The following is an 18,992-nucleotide window of genomic DNA, read 5'->3' on the forward strand; positions in this document are numbered from 1 at the left end:
TGCAAGAGAGTTGTCGTAAATCAGAGAGGAAGGATGGTTCTGTGGTTAAAGCACTGAAACTCTGATTTTGGAGCTCTGGGTTCACTGCTTTGCCACATTCTTCTTGTGTGACCATGGGCAGGTGGTTACTGTGCCTAAGTTCTGCTGAGAAATGGGCATATTTTCCTACAATTTTTAATTATTTACAGTAGCATCCACTCTGTGCTAGGCACTTCCCAAACACTTAAGGGAAGCCCATACCTCATAGGAGTGTCATGATAAATTCATTGACATTTGAGAGAGACCGATATTACATTGATGCAGGCCAAGTAAGTACGTGGATAAATTCTCTTCTATTTCCTGACGTACGGATTGCAAGTGTAACACCGCTTGTTTGGCATATAGAGTTGGATTGGGACTGGATTCTGTCAATACACATTTGCCACACTATTTGTAACTTTATTCTGTGGTAGATGCAATAAAAGATATGACATTTCCTTCAAGTCAGAAGAGTTTACAGTGGACAATTTGAAAAAAAGTGTAATTTTATTACATGTAATTTTAAAGTTTTTATACAATACTCCAATGCAAAAAACAATAACTTTCCAACAGTTCTCTCCCCTTTTATTTAGAATAGCCTAATTAACTTGATTTGGCCCTCAAAACAGGGCAATAAGTCTTTCGATTACTATTATAAATAATGTTTGAACATCTAGATTATATGTTGCCCTTTGCATGTTAATGTATCACCGATGAGCAGCTTTACTTCCAATTCAATTAGTAAATTTTCTCTGAGTATATTTTATAGCAACATTATCTTTTCTGCAGTTTCCTCTAAGCCTTGAATACATTTGATTTATACATAGCAAAATTGTCACAAATTCATAATCATGCAACCACAATACAAAAGAAATCAGTCCTGTTTGTTCCTTCAGGGTAATTCTACAGAGCTAACATTTACATGAAATGTTTCAATGGCTCAGTTCAGCCTCTGCTGCAACTCCCTGGAGGTCCCAACAGATCAAGTTAAGAAATCCCAATTCCAGGCACCAAATGATTAATCCTCTCATCAGCACTCAAAACCATCCTCCTGCTTCAATTTTTCCCACCTCAGAAGTACAGTAAACTTAAAAACAGCAACGTGAAGATTTCCAGCTCTCCAAATGTAAGTTAATGTTAGCCTTCTAACTTGCATGTCTTGCAACAGTTCACTTTTTTAAAAGCATGGATACAGCACACAGAACATTTGCTGCAGTTTCTGTATAGAGTTTTATAACCCCAAAATAATGCAATCAATTAGGTTTGTTTTGTTTTTCTTCACCTGCAGGGTTACACAAGCCTGTTATTCATGAATACAGCAAACCAGCTATGACTGGTACAACCCTACGTCACCCAAAACTTACAGCCATGTGTTTCAGTTCTTAAAGGCTCCACATTTACTGGCTTTAGCAATGAATTCCTTTAGCAGGGGGCCATCCATTTGCCAAAACGCTGCAGTCTGTGTCACTTCCGTCAAATGGTTGACACAAAACTTAAAGCAGAATTCTTCTAAATCCTAGACACAAAACAAAACAAAAAGCCTTTTTATTAGCTTTGGTTACACCATAAGACTATTTAGAACCAGGCTCAAATGCTTTTACATCTCTTGTGTAATTACAGTGGAATTATAAACAGATTAGAGAGCTACGTAAATACATTATCCCAGCTGTTCTCAACCTTTTCCATACCGTGCCCCACATTGCAACAAAAAATAGATCCTCCAAACTAGCCAGAAAGAACAGAAGGTGCTCATGACCGTTTCAAACATGTTCACAACTCTCACTTTGAGAGCCCATGTACTATTCACAATAGCATATTTTACTTAAAACAGATTGAACTGCCTCATCTCACCTCAAAAGTTTCTCCTGCCCTGGTCAAGAGTGTTCGCAGACTGGATTGGTTTTAGCTATTTCAGAGGAAGCATCCAGGGTGGAAATTATGTCTACATTCCACTGACAGCTAACGGAAAGAGGAGTAAAAGCCATCTTTGAAAAACGATACCCAAGACTGGATTGAGAAAATTCAGTTCTTCCATTTCCACATTAAAGCCTGGTCTAAATACAAAGTTGCACTGGTTTACCGAATGGAGCGATGCTGCACTGGTTTAGAGAAAAGGCTAATTACAGCATAGTATATCTAGATCAGGTGTGGCCAACCTGTGGCTCCGAAGCCACATGCAGCTCTTCAGAAGTTAATATGCGGCTCCTTGTATAGACACTGACTCCGGGGCTGGAGCTACCGGTGCCAACGTTCCAATGTGCCTGGTGGGGGCTCGCTGCTCAACCCCTGGCTCTGCCATAGGCCCTGCCCCCACTCCACTCCACCACCCCCCCCTGAGCCTGCAGTGCCCTCGCTTCTCCCTCCTCCCCTCCCAGAGCCTGCTGCACTCCACAAAACAGCTGATTGGGAGGTGCGGGAAGGGAGGGGGTGGCGCTGATTGGCAGGGCTGCTGGTGGGTGGGAGGCGCTGGGAGCGGGAGCTGATGTGGGGCTGCTGACGTATTACTGTGGCACTTTGGCAATGTACATTGGTAAATTCTGGCTCCTTCTCAGGCTCAGGTTGGCCACCCCGATTTAGATGGAGATATCTTTAAAGAAATCTATAAAGTTCATGCAGGACGCCTTTATGTCCACTAGGAATAAACCAGTGCTGAAATGGCTCTATTTGTTTCTCATGGAAATATTTAGCAGGAATGTATTGGGCACAAGGTAGCCCAAGTCCCATACTTTAATTCTACATCACACTAAAGTCTGACCCACAGCCTAAATATTTATAGAATGCCTTCCATCTAAAGATCAAAAAGTGCCTCAAACAATTCTCACACTGCACCCACATGGTATTAATATTACACAGAGTTACTAATTCTGCAGCCCACAGCAAAGTCAGCCATAAACCCCAGATGTTGTCAGATGATCAGATGATTAAAGGAGCCAACTGTTCCATTTAGAGAGGAATCTTCTCTTTCATGCTACAATTCTAGGTTCGGACAATCTGTTATAGTAAGGACTACTGCATCCTATTTAAGTATCTCCCCTTCCATCCCGCCTCCCCATGGAGTAGAATGTTAATGTGACAGACCCCATCTAGTCTAGTCGTACTTCAATATCCAGCCTACAGAATATACAATAGTTTTAAAGACAATCAAGCCACTTACAAGCCACTTGCAAGTGTGATTAGGTAAAGCCATATTTGCATTTCTGCACTTTCGGCCAGGATGGAAAGTAAGCTCACTGACACCAAGTCAACCATTCTTGACACAGCAATACAGAAAATGCCCTGGTTTAAGATCAGGATCTCTGGAGCTGCATGCATGTTTTGGCTTGTGTTGCGTCTATGTAATAAGTAACAGGTTTATGAAAGGCCGAACATAGCTGTGAATTTTTATAACAAATGGACTAAACCGATTTTCAATAAAACTACATCACGTACACATTTACTGTATTACAGTACTTTATTAATAAGATTCCCATGCTCCAAGTCAGAGTAACAAAAATACAAGCAGTATTATCATTACAGGAAGACACTTTGGAAAGTTTAGAATTCTGCAGAAGAATTAGATAAGTCATATTTGCACACTGGATCACAAAGTAAAACCTCAGTGTATATAGTGATAAATGATAGAGGCACAAGATACTTTCAGTGATTAGTTAGCTGCAGGGAGAAACTGGACCTACAGTGTAACGCTGGCCATTACAATTCAGCCAGTCATTAATCCCAGAGAAACATACTGCATCTCAGTACTGGAAAAGTAGACAATTTCATGATATGGACATATTTTAAATAGATGATGCAGTTTTAACTGATGCTTTTTAGAGAAAGAACATCCCATGAACTAACTACATTACTAAAGTCATCTGAACTTGCCATTTAGCTTACTGCACATGTAATTATAGATTCTAGAGACACTTAAAGTCAGTCTTCTGAATGTTGTAGATGCCCAAGAGAAGCTCAGAACCACAGTGCAGAGCCTTCCATTTTGCTTTGGTTTAGCTTTTACACCTGGCAATCAGTAAGGCAGACTGTACACAAAGCTCAATCAGCAAAAGGCAGAATGTACATCCTGCAGCAGAGTAACGGTTTCTTTTCCCACTCTTTAAAAGGGAGAATCATGAAGGCACACGGGAAACGCATTCTGCAGGACTATTTCACCTCCACCTCCCAAACCACATCCATGGATGTCACACCTGGCTTTGTGAAATTAAAATCGATAACCTGCCATTTCAAATAAAAAGCTTTGTATTGTGTCTGTTATCTCCAAAACAAAAAAGGGTTGAGAGAACTGCAATTCTTTTAACAGATGAAGTTAAGCTTCGAGGTAAGCACAACTGCACATGTATATGTATGCGCATTTTGGTCGCTACAAAGCACATGATGTGTGATCTATGAAGCAACACAATCTTTCGTGAGAGTGAACAGCCTATAGAAAAATATCTAGCTGCAGCAGAGTCACATATTTAGTAACAAAGGCTAGTCTGAGTAACAAATGCCAAAGGAAATCAAGAAGTAAATACCTTCAGGACCTGCAGACCCTAGGAGAGGAGTCTGCCAGCTGATCTGATTAAACAGCAAAATAGTTAAATATTACTTCATAATGCGAAAAATGTCATTTGCATCTCCCCTTCATATACCATTTGTCTGACTTCATAGTTCAGTTAGCTAGCTCCATGATGAGCTTTACTTCCTGCCATTTTATTCCATTGTAGGAACAGATATTACACTTAAGGTATTCTACTTTGATTGTAATCTGATTTTTATTGTTAAGTTTATTTCATTATATTTAACTTATTTCCATTATCAGTTCAGTAATTAAAGAATTTGGTTATGTCATTCTAGATGTGTACAATGTTTGATGCCTGAATACCCAGACACAATTGTCTTCTATTCCCAGAATTGTAGTCTCTGGTTCCCACATATTTAAAGGAACTACACACTACATAAAAGGAAAATGCAATTTAAATTCAGTGAGGATAAAAATAAATTAAAGAAGTCAAGATAACTATTTTTCATTTAAACCAGATTTAAATTAAATAGGCTTATTTTTAAAAAGAAAAGTGTATTTAAAATTAAAATTATATATAAAAAGTTATGACAAGCTATATTAAAAGCCTAAGCTTAATATAGTCTATTAAAATGATTGTAAATTGAATACAAATATTAAAGCAGTACATGTTTGCTGCCAAAGTTTTAAAGAAAGCCAAACCAGTGAGCTGGTAGAAATCACTGGCTAAACAATCTATAAGCAGTTTGTTGAAGCACTAAACCAGCTTTGATAGCAGTAGAGAATTACAGGTACAGAGGACATTTTTCTTCATTTTAGTTTGTTCAACTTCTTTGGCTCAATGCCTAGTTATTTCAAAACTGAGACACTGATTGGGAGTTGGAAAAAAAAAAAAAAAAAAAAACCAGGAAATATTGTTTTCCCTCTTCCAATCTACGAATAAGAACTGCCATGAGAATGGCTCCACCACTTACTCAACATCTAATTCATTGTTTGTGCCCTCAGAAGCCATATGCCAGAAGAATAAAAACCAGGTGAGAGGATGAGTTCTACTAATTCTAAAATCTTGATGGAGATGGTCACCAGAAGAACAGTTTATTTTACTAACTACAGATAATACTTCCTTTGTTGAATAAATCAATGTTTTAAATGCAAAACAGGTCTTGATAGAAACTTATTTTTTCTTACACATCTAGCACATTTAAGGTAGTTTCATTAAACTAATGAAAAGCAATTTTAAATTACAGTTTTTTTAATTGCATTCCCACTTCCAACCAAATGCAGCTTGACACAAATCATGACTAAAAAAATTAATCTGTTGAGTAAAAAAATCTACTAAATACGTAAAGCATCATTCACCATTTACTAACTTAATAAAAATGCAAAAATTAAGACAGAATACAGTTATTTTAAGCTACATAATTTCTTAAATAAATGTGGATAAAAGTACCACATTTAGTGTAAAGGCTATATTTAGTTGCAAATCAACATTTAATAGTTACCAACCCGTGAGACTCAATTTTTTTTTTAAGGAAATAAAAGTACAAATGCAAAACAAGATTAAAATCAATGATTTAATCAAAGTTTCCTGCTTGCTGATTTAAACTGGTGAATAAAATTGCTTTGATTTAAATCAATCTACCCTGTGTACAAGATAATGGAAGTTTTCATGGCACCAAAATGCTGATGTCTATGTCTATATCCAAGCGTAAATCAAGAGGGAGCAAATAGGTTCATCTGGTGCCTATTCTGTCACCTACTTCTAAACAACTTTGTTAACGAAAGTTCAGACGCAGCTGTCAGTACCCTGCCATCAATAATATTACAAGAAAAATCCCAAACACATGAAGAGGATTTAAAAAGCTGCAACTTGTACTGTGTACATATTTAAACGTATTAAGCAAAGATTAGTGTTATAAAACCAATCGGCAGAACTTTTAGAATCTCCAGGTTTTGCTTTCTTTTTAAAGCCTGCCCTTTATTTGCAAAGTAATATTTTCAGCCTCTAGATAGAAAGTTTTCAGCACAGAATTTTTTTCCAGATAACATGGAGCGATGCATTATGAAGCTAGGCAAAACAGCACAAAATGGCTACCATGAACTAGACAATATGAAAGTTATTTATATTGTACTTCATGCAGTGGCTTGATTAAAATAAGACTCTTTTTTATATAAAGTGCTAGTTAATTTGTCTACTAGAAGTTTAATACAAAGATATGGCTTTTACTCTGAACAGAATGACTACAGAGTCCAAGGAACAGCACCAGAACCCAAATTCTCAATGCAACGAGCAATTTTCCTTCAATCAAAATGGAGATAAAAAGCTGTGTGCTATGCTCCATGGTTCTAGTCAAAAAGAGGTAGTCTATTTAGTGAGTTTAATCTTTAGAAGTTTACCTCTGCATCATATCTCACTGCAGCAGAGAGCAATGAAAATGCATTTTCCACAGTAATTCCTCTCTTGATAATGTGTTGACACAGTTTTTTCAATCTGTTTTCACAATAAGATGTAGCCAAATCCAGAAGTCCTGAAATTAAAATGCCATTATATTAGCCACTTTCAATCTCTGCTTTTACAGTATCAAGGCACGCTCCAAACTGTCTTCATTCTCTGTGTGAAGTATGGTATATCTATACTACTGAGCGCCTACCTCCCAGCCTGGGCAGACACGTGCTAGCTGTGCTTGAAGTGGCACACTAAAAATAGCAGCGTGGGCATTGCAGAGTGGGTGGTGAATCAGGCTAATCACTCACATGAGGACCAAGGGGTTGAGCAAGCCCAAGTTGCCACCCGGGCCACAACGTCAATACTGCTATTCTTAGAGTCCACGCTTGAGTGGAGCTGGTGCATGTCTGTACCTCCTCAGGCTGGGAAGCACACTCCCAGCTGCAGCACAGACATTCCCCAACACACAACACCATATATCAATTCCATTGGGTGTTATTCAGAAAATCAGCTTTACTGACATTCAAGAAGAGAGAGGCCTTTTCACTACTTTAAGCCCCATCCTGCTAACACTTAGGTCTGGTCTATACTACCCGCCTGAATCGGCGGGTAGAAATCGACCTCTCGGGGATCGATTTATCGCGTCCCGATCCCCAAATCGGCGCTCTAACTCCACCAGCGGAGGTGGTAGTAAGCGCCACCGACAAAAAGCGGCAGAAGTCGATTTTGCCGCCGTCCTCACAACGGGGTAAGTCGGCTGCAATACGTCGAATTCAGCTACGCTATTCACGTAGCTGAATTTGCGTATCTTAAATCGACTCCCCGCTGTAGTGTAGATGTACCCTTACACAGGAGCTTATCCCTAAGCACAAGTGGTTCCACTGACAGCAACAGGACTACACATATGCATAAAAGTTAAGTACATGGTTACAGAACAGGGAAAGTACCAAGTGCACAACTGTTGCTATCAAAGCTAGAATTTAACTCAGAGCTTGTCCACTGTGCTGGGTAAAAATTACCCCATTATAGGGACTAAATTTTTTTCTTGAAGTCATTTCAAAGCATAATTGATTCAATTTAGCAAAAGGTACGAATGCTTATTTCAGAAGAGTAATTTAAACACCTCCTCTACCTTTTACTCTCCGATACTTGCTGCTCAATTTATTCAGAGTTACACAGCACTATTTCTATAGCAAGTTGTTAACAGAGTTTACTTTAGTTGTGCTTTAAATGTAATCACCATGAAACTGATCATATGTTGGTCTTAGGACCATACATGCACCATTTATTCCCCCACTTTTTCGTCCATTTATCAAGTCTCTGGATTTATCATGTAATTTGGCCAAAGAAGACTGTGCTACCTATAGCATCTTCAGGTGGCAGATCAACGCTGTCTGTATATAGGTACTCAAGAAAGGCACGATACACTGGGTAAGAAAATTGGTCTATTTCTATCACCTCCTTCATGTCCTCATTCCAATATGACTGGAACATGGTTCTGAAGTGTTCACATCTAGAACAGGAAGGCAGAACATTTATCTGGCATAACGTGATAGGATACATGTATACTATATATTAGAGACCATTTGAAATAAAGCTTCCCTTCATTTTCTCTACAATAAATTAAGATCTCTAAATATAAATGTCATTAAATACCAAAAGGGTATGTTCTCTTCTCAATACTGGGGTACAACAAATGCAAGTAATATTTGTGCATCGAGAATAAAGCAATTATTTTGTGTGTGATACAACAGATAAGAATTTGAAAAAAAGAATTCAGTTTTGTACACATGGAATTTAAAAAAGGGCTTTAATAATTTTTTAAATAAAGAAACAGGCCCCTGCTGTGACATCTGGATATTGATCCACACTCAGAAAATGTTAAGAACTGGTATTTCGGTGCAGCCCCTTCTCAAATTTAGTATTTAACAATCTCATTCTAGTAAGTTACACTTAGAGAAATAAAATGTAAAAACAGTATGTCTCGTTCATGTGTATTCAGCCAGTGCAATTAACTATTTAGTTACTTATCTTTGTTTTTAAAAGATCTGGTTAACTATGTGGTTATATTACCTGAGAAATTTCCAGGACAGCTACTGGCCCATGAAAAATAAAAAAAGACATCAAAACACTAATTCAGACAAATCCCCTCATTTCTAAAGATCTTCTTGTGTCACCCTCATCCTTCCCAGCAGTCCAAAATACAAGCTTAAACAATTTCAATAATAGTGAACAGTCTTAAAAAGTCTAAGTACACCTTCGCTTTTGACAGCACTGCAGATGGCTCTCTCTGAGAGGACAAGTTAACGGGTTGCTCTCTATGCAGTAGAGGGATTGCTGACCAAGAAGCCATGAAACATGAACACTACCTGATTTTTAGAACAGCTTTATGAACATGGATGTATTTTCCATCTACGCGGAATTTTAGGTCTGAGGTTTCTGGACTGTCAAACTCTTTCTTCAGAGACTCAGCTACTGTTAAGGAGTCTTCATGCTCTAAAAAAACCAAAGGTTTTGAAAACCAAATACATTCTGTCTAATACATACATACATACGCAGAGTGGCTTAATTAAACAGGCTAGTCAAGAAAAGATGGTCACTGGGTAACTACGTGATGTTTAGGAAGTAAATGTCTGGCAGATCTATGTTGGTAGTCCTGACTGGGGTTCAGTGTTGTCAGCACTGATTTTATGAGCCAATTATGAGAGCATAACATCTGATAAGCATGTCATGAAAAGTGAGGCTGGTACAACAGCCTTGCAACTGCTACCAAGGAAACTATTCAAACCGGAAAACTATTAAAATTACCCACTTGAGCAAACTCCCAAACTGAGTTTCCTCAGCATTTGGACAGATCCTATGCAGGTCTGGAAAATGTAGATTAACCTTCCTGCGAGGAAATGCAGTACATCAGACCCAGCTATGAAAAAAGTGTCCTCGTGTATTATGAGCTTGTGGTGCCCAAGCTGACATTGCTCTCTAAAAAAAATAATTATAATAATTATAAAAATAAAACAAAAAAACAAAAAACCCTCAGATTTACTTTTTAAAACAACCCCAAAAAAACTTATGTTAGCATTTGTGAAAGATGCTTGATTAATAGCACTGGGGATTGAAGTCCTCCATTTACCTATAAAAATGTACAATAGTCAGTAGTAGCACAAGCTTTCAGAGATTTGTGGCATTGCAGGAAACCTACCTATGAGCTTAGCAACCTTAATTCTGCCCACCCCATGTGAACTGGCAAGAGCCCCTTGGAATATATTGCAAGTATGTTTCAGCCAAGGCTGCCCTACAATAAGAAGGCATGAAGGAAGATTAAGTAAGAGTGTCATATCATGTGGTGTGCTGTGCCCCACAATACTATTCTTTTATTTATTTGAGTGCGCTCCAACTGCCTGCCACTGTGTTAGTGACAGCTATGCTGATTGGTGCAGGGATTACTGTCAGCAAATTGCCACTGCTCATGGTGGGATATGAGAAGTGCATCTGCAACCAAAGGCAACACAGACCCTTCACTTCTATGCTGAGTTGTGAGTCATGCAAGCAGAGCAGCACAGTGGTCTATTCTATTTTTCCCATGGTGGATTTCCAGCAGTCCAGTAGTGTACATGACAATGGCAAGTGCACATGATGTGAATTTTAGAGCACTTAAACATTGATTGCTAAACAGTAAGTTGCTTTCACCCTTAGCTATCACAGAGCTCCCACCCCACTATAATATACAGATTCTAATAAGAAAGCACATTTTCTGAAGGTGCAAATATTTATAATTAAATGGGAAATCTGTTCCATACAAGTATTAGATTTTTTGGCTGTAGCACTGCATAACATGTCCCAGTTTGCTCTCACCTACGGAGAGGAGGCGCCACATCACAGCAGGAGTAGAAAAGCAAGCAAACACATCATCAGTGCAAGTGAAGTGAGTGAGGTGAGGAAGAACAACAGACTGGCCACGGCACTGGCCCCACATATACACCTGGCCACCTTGGGTCTTGGCAGCAGAAGTGTGAGAAGAGTGGCAGGCTGCAATCTCCACCACCCTGTGAATAGAAAAATCAAAAGAAAATGCAGAGTTTGTCTACAACATATATTTAAAATCACAGAAGCATAAAATTAAAGACAATCTAATTATATTAGTGGGAAAAGTAGAGAATATGCTATCTGTAGCCCTGTATTTTCTTTTGACTGGGTATCGATTCGAACTGAACAACCTTCACATAATCAGATTCAGTATTAAATTACAGAGATATAAGACAATACAATATCCGATTACAATGACATTTACAGAAAATGATATTCACAAGTCTTTCAACCAACATTCTTCATACCTCACCCACAATAGGCACTTAACAGGCAGAGATTTCTAAAACAAAGGGACATCACCAGATATTGCAATACACGTAAGCAAAGCCTAAGGATAAGCATGAAGAAATTACTACATCTATATTTTGTAACAAAACAAGATTTGAGAAGTAGCCTGGAAAGCTATTCCCAAATTAATGGTGCATGTTCCAGGCCTTGTCTTCAAACAGCACTTTTATGAGATAGTTCTCTCATTTTAAATTATTAGTACCAGTGCAGTGAAAATGCCTTTTGAAACAAGCACTTAAAATACTTCACTAAAGAATCTCCCAGTCCCTCTTTGGATGGGCTCTGATATTTAGACAGAGATATAGCCTGCTGTAAAACATGCCTTTATTTTTGGCCTCACGTGTTGTATTTAGTTTTCCCCCCCCCCCCAGTGTTTAAAGCCTGTTTGGAAAATAAATTGACAAGATTATCATTTTAAATATTCACATTATTCAATAATCACATTCTTTTAAAAAAAAAAAACCCTATTGTTTTGCAGTTTTTTAAAAAACTATGTCCACAGTGTTTTAAAGAACTGCAGCTGCTGCTGTACACTTACCTATTCTGTTCTCCATTTACTCAAATAATCCCTAAACTGTTATCTGAAGTGATTATATACAAACAGAGAAGAATCACATTCCCATTAAAAGAATTGCAAGGATGTATCCAGAAACTCTGTTCAGCTGGTGAACAATGCCACAGAAATGAAAAATTGGGAGGGAAGTTCTAGAGTTAGTTTTAAAGTAAACTGGGTCTTCTTGTTTTCCCATGCTAAAAATATGCATGCCAGGGTCTCAGGTTTTGTCCACATTAAAAAAAAAAAAGTCAGTGGAGAACATCAGACAAAAAAAACTTCCAATAAAACCTAATTTATCATATTTCCTGGCAGTTTTTCTTCTGTATATCGAAAGTCAGTATCCCAATATGACAATCTAGGAGTAGCACAAATATCAGATTATAGATCAAAAATTGTCTTTCGGCATAGAGTATCAGGTGGTATATCCTGAAATTTGATACTTTCATTGGTAAATCCAGTGTTTAAATTTGTAATGAAAGTGGTGCTCGTGCTCCAGCAATATTTTTTTACGTTCATAACTGATGAAGCAAGCCCAGAGGGGCCGGGGCTATGAACTGCCAAGCGCAGAGGGGCCAGGACTCAGCCCTGACACAAATTAAGCATTGAGTAAATCCTAATATACAAAGAAAACAAGTTAAGTATTTTACACACAATCATTGTTTCACTTTAAAATAGTATTAAGACCCATCAGACAACAAGATTTTGGAGCATCCCATAGGTTCCACAGCTGGTAACTCCAGCAATTTAGCACGCTGCCTCTTCTCACTCAGGAATTACTACTCTCAATTCACCCCCCACAATACCACTACTATAACCTCACCTCTACCAAAACTGCCCATCCCAGCCAGCAACAGCAAATTCTCTCAACATTAAAATCATTAAAAATAAAGTTCTGTTAATAACTCTTCCTCTCCTTCTGAGGCCACAACCACTCCTTGCCTTCAAATCCATGCACGACTCCACTGTGCCCTCAATTACTCGTGTTTCCACCAACACTGACATTACCCTATTTTTTTACTTGCCTTATCTCTGCTCTGTTCTAGAATGTAAGCTCCTGTGGTCAAAGGTGGCATGTGTCTTGTAGAGCACCAAGCACAGGACCTTTTCTTTCTTTGATAAATAGAGGTCCTTTACCTGCTGGACATCTGCACTCAAATTCTTTCCTTCAAGGTTGCATCTCCAGGGGTTAACTCAGATTTCCTTTTAAGCTATTAGGCTTCACCCTGAATGTAAAACTCAAATTTAATGATACACCATACTTATTCCTTGAGACAGCATGGCACTCCGCTTCAACAGGATCTGCTAGTAGCCTCTATTAGTAGCATTTAACATAGATGGCAGATTGGGTAGTATGTATAGACAACAGGAGCAGCAAGAATTAAAATGTATCCCACCAGAAAACGCTGTCACATAAGCACTGACTCCAAGAAAGACTAGTCAAATAAGTTCAGTGGGGGAGGGTAGATTCATCGAAATTTAGCACCACAAATTGCTTTTTCTGGAACATTTTTTCAATTTTATCATTAGCAAAGCATTATCCACTTCATATTTCTGAAATGAAGACTTAAAAAAAAAGCCTGAAGACATGATCAGTTCAGAATTTAAGTTCTGCATGCACCTCACTTGAATGATTATTTAAGAGAAAAGAAAACCCTATTCTGTATTATCTTTCCTTCCACCAGTGTTCATCATCCAATTTCGTTTCTGATTCTTTATCACTTCAAGAAGTCCTTCACAAAAAACACACTATTTTCTACCATCTTTAGTTTTGTTGAACTTTTAGCAGGCTCACTACTGAAAAGCTTTGTCACCTCACTTTTATAAAGATGCAAAGACATCTTACGAATGGCCTTGGTTTCCCAAATGGAAAATTTAGCTGTATAACGAAAAGGCAGCCAGAAGCAGACTGTTTGCCCATTAGATAACTACACAAACAGAACTAGGTAGAATGAGAGCAAATCACTTATTAAAAATTGACATAGAAGTCCAAGTGTTTCAGAGTTAAGAGGAACTTACAAAACACATTGTTGGCTTTTGACTATAGAATCTCAGACAGCTGACTTTCCTAGTGAATCACCACATACCAGGCTTTTTTTTCTTCAAATATAGGCATCAATATAGTATAACAACTTGGCACATAGAATCCAAATGTTTTGATTAAAGAGGTCATCAGTGGAATGGCTTGTTGAAATTAACATTTGGCCTCCTTGTCCGTTACATCTCTGCATCAGATATGTATAGAATATACATACTTTCAAACGTTAGCATAGGAGCCACCACAAATACCCTGTCTAGAATTTAGAGAAAAAAGGTAGGATAAGAGTATGGTATAGTACAAGATTAACAAACAAACAGGAAGAAGTATCCATAAAGCAAGACACACCTTTCTAGAGCTACAGACTCCATAATGCATGCTCCCACAACCCAATCTAAAAATGTGTTAGCTGCAGCAACATTACCTTTCCTTTTCCATCATGATCTGCGCCGGGCTTAGCTGGTTACTTTTATTGCCAGTTCCCAGCTGCCCATAAGTGTTAGCTCCCCAGGAATAGAGCAAACCCTCATCTGTTAGTGCTAGTGTGTGCGCATAGCCACAGGTAATCTGTAAATAAATTTACAAGGATTACTACTAAACAGAAACAAGTGGAAGACAAATTATTACACTCGTTACATTAATCTGTCTGAAGTCCGTTCAATACCTCCATCATTCTCCATTTAGGACCAGAAACTATTTCCTGATACTTAAAGCTAACATGAAATACATTAGCAATAAGTACTAGACAACCTCAAGCACTGGTAATTTAGTATTCATTGGTTATTCCTCAGTGTTTCCTGCAATTCTTCATTTAATAAATAGAATTATAAAAAAAAAAAAAATCTAGTAACATTCTTTGTCCACAATAGCTAAACAATTTGTCTTAGGTTTTTAACCTTGGACTACTTTGTATAATCCCCTTGCAGTCTCTCTGACCTCTAAATTACAAACTTCAGTAATTCCTCCGGAAACAGTTAAATCTTTCACACGAGACAACTACATACAACTTTTAATCCCAAGATCTCAAAGTGCTTTACAAACTAATGAACTGAGGCTTGAACAGCGCTGTAAGGGGGGTTTTATCTATTGTAGAGGTGGAGAAAAAAATTGGGTGGGTCACACAATCACTTAACCTAAGTTATACAAGTCTGACAGTCCTAACTAGAACCCAGATCTCTTGAATCCTAGCCCTATGCTTTCACCATAAGACTTCTCGCTAGCCTTTCACTCCTAACCCACTGTCTAGATAGGATATTAAGACAAATCCTTTGAACCTCTTAGTTTCCCTGTTCTTGATCATTCCTTACAAGCTTGTCCTCTATACCTCACTTCTTCATGCCCCACAATATACAGAAATGGTACCTGCATGACATTGTATGCATAGTTTATTTACGTTATTCAGCAATGAAGCATTTTGACACATTCACAAGGTTATACAAAAGCAAGCATTACAAAGATTGTCCACAATCTTTCAGTTTTAATAGATTTTACAAGAACTAGAACACTAAAATCCTGAATTTAGAAACGTGCTTATGACTCAGATTGGGTGAAATTTTTGAAGACGTATATAATATTAATGCATTGTTTACTTCTACTTTGGACTTACCTGAAGTACACATACACCATGTAATGCTGCCACTCTACAAGGTGTGAGTTGATTACCATTGTTTCCCAGACCTAGCTGACCATTGCCATTGTAACCCCAGCCATATACCTAGTTTAAGAAAAACAAAGATTAAGCTCCCTGTTCTGTTTGTAGGAATACAGAAAATATGAGTTGTAACCAGAGACAATAGAAGTCTGTGGAGAAAGTCCCTTGACATAATGTCAAATCTTCACAAATCTAACAAGAGGAAGGGCAATGGAGATGAGGGCATATTATATTAATTTGATCAATTTCTCCAGCTTCTCTATTCTCCAGGTTTTAAAAGAAAGTTGGCTTTTTAAAAGATGCCTGCCTTTTCTGTATTGAGCTAGTTTCCCAGAAGACATACAATCCCACAAACTCCTGGAAGTCTTACTGTGCTGGTCTAAGATTTTTCAGCAGACAGAACTATAAAGCAATCATCTTGATCAACTTAAAGTATGTCCAACAACAGAGTAGTCCATTACTTCCCTGTTCAGGACTTGTTACTTTACTCCTAGTGTCCATTCTAATGAAAACATCAGAACACCACAGGTACAGTGCAACCCAATTATCCACAGGTCTCTCGGGAAAACTAAAACCTTGGAAAGACTGAGGGTCCTCACAGCCCCATCCGTCAGTTGGTGATGCTTTGCTCTGGGACTGGGGTATCTGAAGCAACGTGAAACAGATATCCAATTGGCTGCTTCCAGCAGCGAGGCTGCATTATAAACTTTTTGGGGAACACTAAAGTGCAGTTAGATAACACTAGAACAACTCTCAGGAAACATAATTCACTTTCAGCTAATGGGATTGCATGGTGTATTGAAGTACACAGGACCACTGTATTAAACAGAAGTTTAACTATGCTAGCTTTTAGATTATCATAGTTAAGCTTCACATTTAATACCCTATTGAGATGAATAAATAAATTTATACTTGGTGTGGTTGTTTCAATCCCTCTACAGACTCAGGAAAACATACTTATCAATGCAATCTTTGCAATCAGAAAAACTACAAGTTACACTGAAAAAAATCATATTCCGTATCTGGAAAGATACTGAAACAAGTTGTTACACAACCAATTTGGAAGCACCTGGAGCATAACAGGGAAATAAGGAATAGCCAGCATGGATTTCTCAAGAACAAATCATGCCAAATAAACTTAATTTCCTTCTTTGAAAGGGTTACTAGCCTGATGGATAGGGGAGGAAAGAAGTAGATGTAATGTATTGATTTTGACAGTTGCACATGACATTTTCATAATGAAACTAGGGAAATATGGGAAGCTACAAGGTGGATGCACAACTGGTTGAAAGACTACTTAAAGAGTATTTATCAGTGGTTCGATGTCAAACTGGAAAAGTTGATAAAATATAGGTAGAAACTGTAGTGAAACAGTCAAATGAAAGAGTCCCATTCACATAAATGCACACAACTAAATCGACAAAGTGCTTGTATATAAATGCAAGAAGTCTAAATACTATGATGGGTGAACATGAGCACCTGGTATTAAATGAGGATATTGATTAATAGACATCACATGAACTTGTTGGAATGACAATAATCAGTGGCATCCGGTATAGAATATACAGGAATGACAGTACGTTATGCTGGTTGGGAGTGGCACTATATGTGAAAGCATAAAGTCTAATATAGCAAAAATCTAAAATGAAGTAGACTGTTCCATAGAATCTCTATGGATAGAAATTCCATGCTTGAACAATAAGATTATAACAGTAGAAATATACTACTGACCATCTGACCAGGGTGGTGACGGTGACTGTGAAAAGCTCAGGGAGATTAGAGAGGCTACAAAAACAGAACACACTGTAATAATGAAGGATTTCAACTATCCCAATATTAATTGGGTATACATCACCTCAGGATGGAGTGCAGAGATGAAATTTATAGACATCATTAATGACTGCTTCTCGGAGCAGCTAGTCCTGGAACCCACAAGGGGAAAGGCAATTCTTGATTTAGTCCTAAGTGGCACACAGGATCTGGTCCAAGAGGTGAATATAGCTGAACCAACAGTAATAGCAACTGACAATGTAGTTAAATTTAAACATTCTTGGGGGTGGGGGAGCATTTAATTTCAAAAAGGGGAGCTACACAAAAATGAGGAAACTATTAAATGGAAATTAAAAGGAACAATCACAAGAGTGAAATGCCTGCAAGCTGCATGGAAACTTTTTAAGAACACCATCATAGAGGCTCAAACTATACATATATCCAGAATAAAAAACAAAACCAAAAAACAGCAAGAGGACCAAAAACTGCCACCATGGCTAACCAACAATAAAATATGTGGTTAGAGACAAAGAGACATCTTAAAAACTGGAAGTCAAATCCAACTGAGAAAAACAGAAAAGAGCATGAACTCTGGCAAGGTAAGTTTAAAAGTATAATTAGGCAGGCCAAAAGAGAATTTGAAGAGCAACTAACAAAAGACAAAAACTATATTTTTTAATAACATCAAGAGCAAGAAGCCTAACAATCAGGGAGGCCACTGGACGATCAAGGTGCTAAAGGAGCACGCAAGGAAGACAAGGCCATTGTGGAGAAGCTAAATAAATTCTCTGCATTGGTCTTTACTACAAAGGATGTGAGGGAGATTCCCACACCTGAAATGTTCTTTTTAGGTGACAAATCTGAGGAACTGTACCAGATTGAGGTGTCAATAGAGGAGGTTTTGAAACAAATTGATAAATTGAACAGTAATAAGCCACCAGGACCAGATGGTATTCACTCAAGAGTTCTGAAGGAATTCAAATATGAAACTACAGAACTACTAACTGTGGTATGTAAGCTATCCTTTAAATCAGCTACTGTACCAGATGACCAGAGAATAGTTAATGTAACACCAAGTTTTAAAAAAGACTCCAGAAGTGATCCTGGCCATTACAGGCCGGGAAGCCTAACTTCAGTATCAGACAAACTGGTTGAAACTATAGGAAAGAACAGAATTATCAGACACAAAGATAAACATGATTTCTTGGAGAAGAGTCAACATTGCTTTTGCCTCACCAATCTATTAGACTTCTCTGAAGGGGACAACAAGCATGTGGACAAGGGTGATCCAATGGATATAGTGTACTTGGACTTTCAGAAAGCCTTGGACAAGGTCCCTCACCAAAGGCAGCAGTCATGGGGTAAGGGGGAAGGTCCTCTCATGGATCAGTAACTGGTTAAAAGGGTAGGAAACAAAGGGTAGGTATAAAGGGTCAGTTTTCACAATGGAGACCAGTAAATAGCAGGGTCCCCCCAGAGATCTGTACTGGGACCACTGCTGTGCAATATATTAATAAACTAACTGGAAAAAGGAGTTAAAAAGTGAGGTGGCAAAATCTGCAGATGAAACAAAACTACTCAAGATTGCAGTCAGCTTTGGACTGAACTAAGAGTTACAAAGGGATCTCGCAAAACTGGGTTGAC

At 38.1% G+C, this 18,992-nt stretch overlaps 1 protein-coding gene across 2 annotated transcripts in view; it reads right to left on the reverse strand.

The window, feature by feature from the left end:
• Positions 1-503: 503 nt before the first annotated feature.
• Positions 504-18,992, reverse strand: part of RCBTB1 (RCC1 and BTB domain containing protein 1) — a 47,534-nt gene continuing 29,045 nt past the window's right edge. For both annotated transcript variants that reach the window (XM_054014996.1, XM_054014991.1), the window contains exons 6-12: positions 15,534-15,641; positions 14,352-14,494; positions 10,815-11,005; positions 9,332-9,458; positions 8,324-8,475; positions 6,914-7,044; positions 504-1,534 (exon numbers count right to left, since the gene is read on the reverse strand). In XM_054014996.1, coding sequence (XP_053870971.1) covers positions 1,394-1,534; positions 6,914-7,044; positions 8,324-8,475; positions 9,332-9,458; positions 10,815-11,005; positions 14,352-14,494; positions 15,534-15,641 — 993 coding nt within the window. In that variant the 3' untranslated portion in view covers positions 504-1,393. The remainder of the gene's footprint in view (positions 1,535-6,913; positions 7,045-8,323; positions 8,476-9,331; positions 9,459-10,814; positions 11,006-14,351; positions 14,495-15,533; positions 15,642-18,992) is intronic.

This window comes from Malaclemys terrapin, chromosome 1 (genome assembly GCF_027887155.1).
Source record: "Malaclemys terrapin pileata isolate rMalTer1 chromosome 1, rMalTer1.hap1, whole genome shotgun sequence".
Lineage (NCBI taxonomy): Eukaryota > Metazoa > Chordata > Testudines > Emydidae > Malaclemys > Malaclemys terrapin.